Below are 2,232 nucleotides of genomic sequence, written 5' to 3'. Positions count from 1 at the left end.
GGAATCATGGGAATTTGAGGAATGAGGATATCTTCACCTTTGAAAGGCCCCGTTGAAATCGTTGCTTCCACTATGTTGTTGATTAATTTTTTAACGGTGATTCTTGGGCCGTTGCAGAGTTTTGGCTAGTTAATGGCGCACTTAGGGGTAATGTTAACATTGTGCAAAATAAAAAAAGCAATTCTTGAAGCTTGTTGTATATCGTTTCAAAATTTCAATAACTTATAATTTAATTCAGTTTGCATTCTGTCACCAATAATTATGGGCTCAGAGTACTTTATATAATTATAATTAAACTAGCTTTTGCCCGCAACTTCGTTCGCGTGGACTTCGGGTGTCTCCGCAGCCCGTTGAGATGCTAGATACTCAGCATGCTGTCGACGTCGATCCTGGGACTGTTCGGGTGTCTCAGAAGCCCGTTGAGATGCCAGATATTCAGCGTTCTGTTGACGTCGAGCTTGAGACTGTTCGGGTGTCTCTGCAGCCCGTTGAGATGCTAGATACTCAGCATGCTGTCGACGTCTATCTTGGGACTGCTCTGGTGTCTCAGCAACTCTTTGAGCTGCCTCACGCTCTGCTTGTTTAAGCCTTCGCAGTTCGGCTTGTGGAAACGTCTCGTTAAGTCTAGCTACTTTCATAGTTTTAGCTTTATTAGAGCTTTGGGAAAGATTAGACTTACGCTTTCGCGGCATAATTCTTAAGTACGTGTTGTTTCTATACTTCCAAAAAATACAGTACGGTAGTTATTGTTATGATTGTACTTTAATGCAATCCTTGCCTATTTAATTAACCTATCTATATAGTAATTCAATTATCAATGAAGTAATTCGTTATAATTAACCTATTTATATAATTTGTTATAATTAACGGTAAATAACCTATCTATATAGTAATTGAATTATCAATGAAGTAATTCGTAAAAATGAAGTATCTTTTTGTACGTGTAACTCCTAACCAAAAAGAAACCTGGCAATAACTAACCTTAGGCCTATATTACTTAAAGTAGGCGACCATACGTTTTTATCAAATCGCTAGTGCCTTGAAAATTCGCAAAACGGACACAACCGTCAACGACGTCTGCCCTCACGCGTCTACCCGCGTTCGGGTCGCGCACTCAGCGATGAGCCACTTCTTCCCCACCGCACCTACCCCGCTCCCCCCACGCCCCGTTCGCCTGGCGCCGCTGCCGGTATTTATCACCGAAACGGTATTTATCGCCGAAATTGCTATGACTCTGCATTTTAAATCTGTGATATCTTCGAAAATATTTATTTAATTTACATGCTGTAAAAAGCCATATTGATCTTTATTAAATGCACAATGTATTTAAGATACTTAATTGGATAAGGATTAATACTGTATTGCTTAAAATCGCTTCGTAAATAAGCCATTATTTCTCGTACAAAGTAAAGGATAAAAAATGGTTATTGTGGGTTATTCCTAAGAGATAAACATATACCATCACGGACATTTTTGTAGACCTTTTTAAGTTGTACAATACTGTAGTAAATTGTTTTGATCTATCTTGTAGGATTCAGTCAGCGTTTGCAATGTAAGCGCAAAAAATGTGTTTTTTTTACGACCTCACATTAAAAACCTCAAAAATTAGCCTATGTGTTATTCTGATGTATAAGCTATATTGTGGTAAAGTTTCATTCAAATCCATTCAGTAGTTTTTACGTGAAAGAGTAACAAACATCCATACATCCATACTTACAAACTTTCGCCTTTATAATAGTAGTAGGATAATATAGCCTTGTACTATTCAAATAGTAGTTACAATCTGACCGGCGTAAGGGTCGTAACAAGTGAGGACGCCGCTAGCCTAAGTTTTGATTTCGTACTATGTAACGTTGTAGTATCGACATTGGTGTCCTTATTAAAGTGAGGGGGGAGTTTATTAAGCAGCCCACACGCATGCGTGAAGTATGCTTCATCCCCCAACACCCCTCTACAAACTCTCTGCTCTCGAGAGCTTTGACCTCATTGAGAGACCCGCATAACTTTATGTTCTCCTGGTAAGATGTTTTGAGTTGTGCCGGTGCTGCCTCTGTGACTTTCATTCACTTTATTAACTTGACTGAACGTGAATAATATCTTAAAAACTATATGTTGTTAGTTATCCTATTGTTGAACATGATGTGAGTGATCGATCCTATTTATGATTTTGTTAAATAAAAAAAAACAATTCTAAGTACAAAATCGATACACATATAATATATACATATTTAG

At 37.9% G+C, this 2,232-nt stretch overlaps 1 protein-coding gene across 1 annotated transcript; it reads right to left on the bottom strand.

Annotated features, from left to right (window-relative positions):
* Positions 1-296: 296 nt before the first annotated feature.
* On the bottom strand, positions 297-638 carry LOC133319313 (uncharacterized protein C05D11.13-like). The gene has a single exon (XM_061523271.1). It carries the CDS (start codon positions 636-638, stop codon positions 297-299), a length of 342 nt encoding a protein of 113 aa, XP_061379255.1.
* Between the last annotated feature and the right edge of the window lie 1,594 nt (positions 639-2,232).

Source organism: Danaus plexippus, chromosome 17 (assembly GCF_018135715.1).
Source record: "Danaus plexippus chromosome 17, MEX_DaPlex, whole genome shotgun sequence".
NCBI classification, from domain to species: Eukaryota; Metazoa; Arthropoda; class Insecta; order Lepidoptera; family Nymphalidae; genus Danaus; species Danaus plexippus.
The sequence above is the reverse complement of the archived record's forward strand: the minus strand, read 5'-3'. Positions and strand labels throughout refer to the sequence as shown.

Bases quoted from the DNA above. Each gene is read 5' to 3' on its own strand.
- LOC133319313 (XM_061523271.1), bottom strand. From the start codon at position 638: ATGAAAGTAGCTAGACTTAACGAGACGTTTCCACAAGCCGAACTGCGA.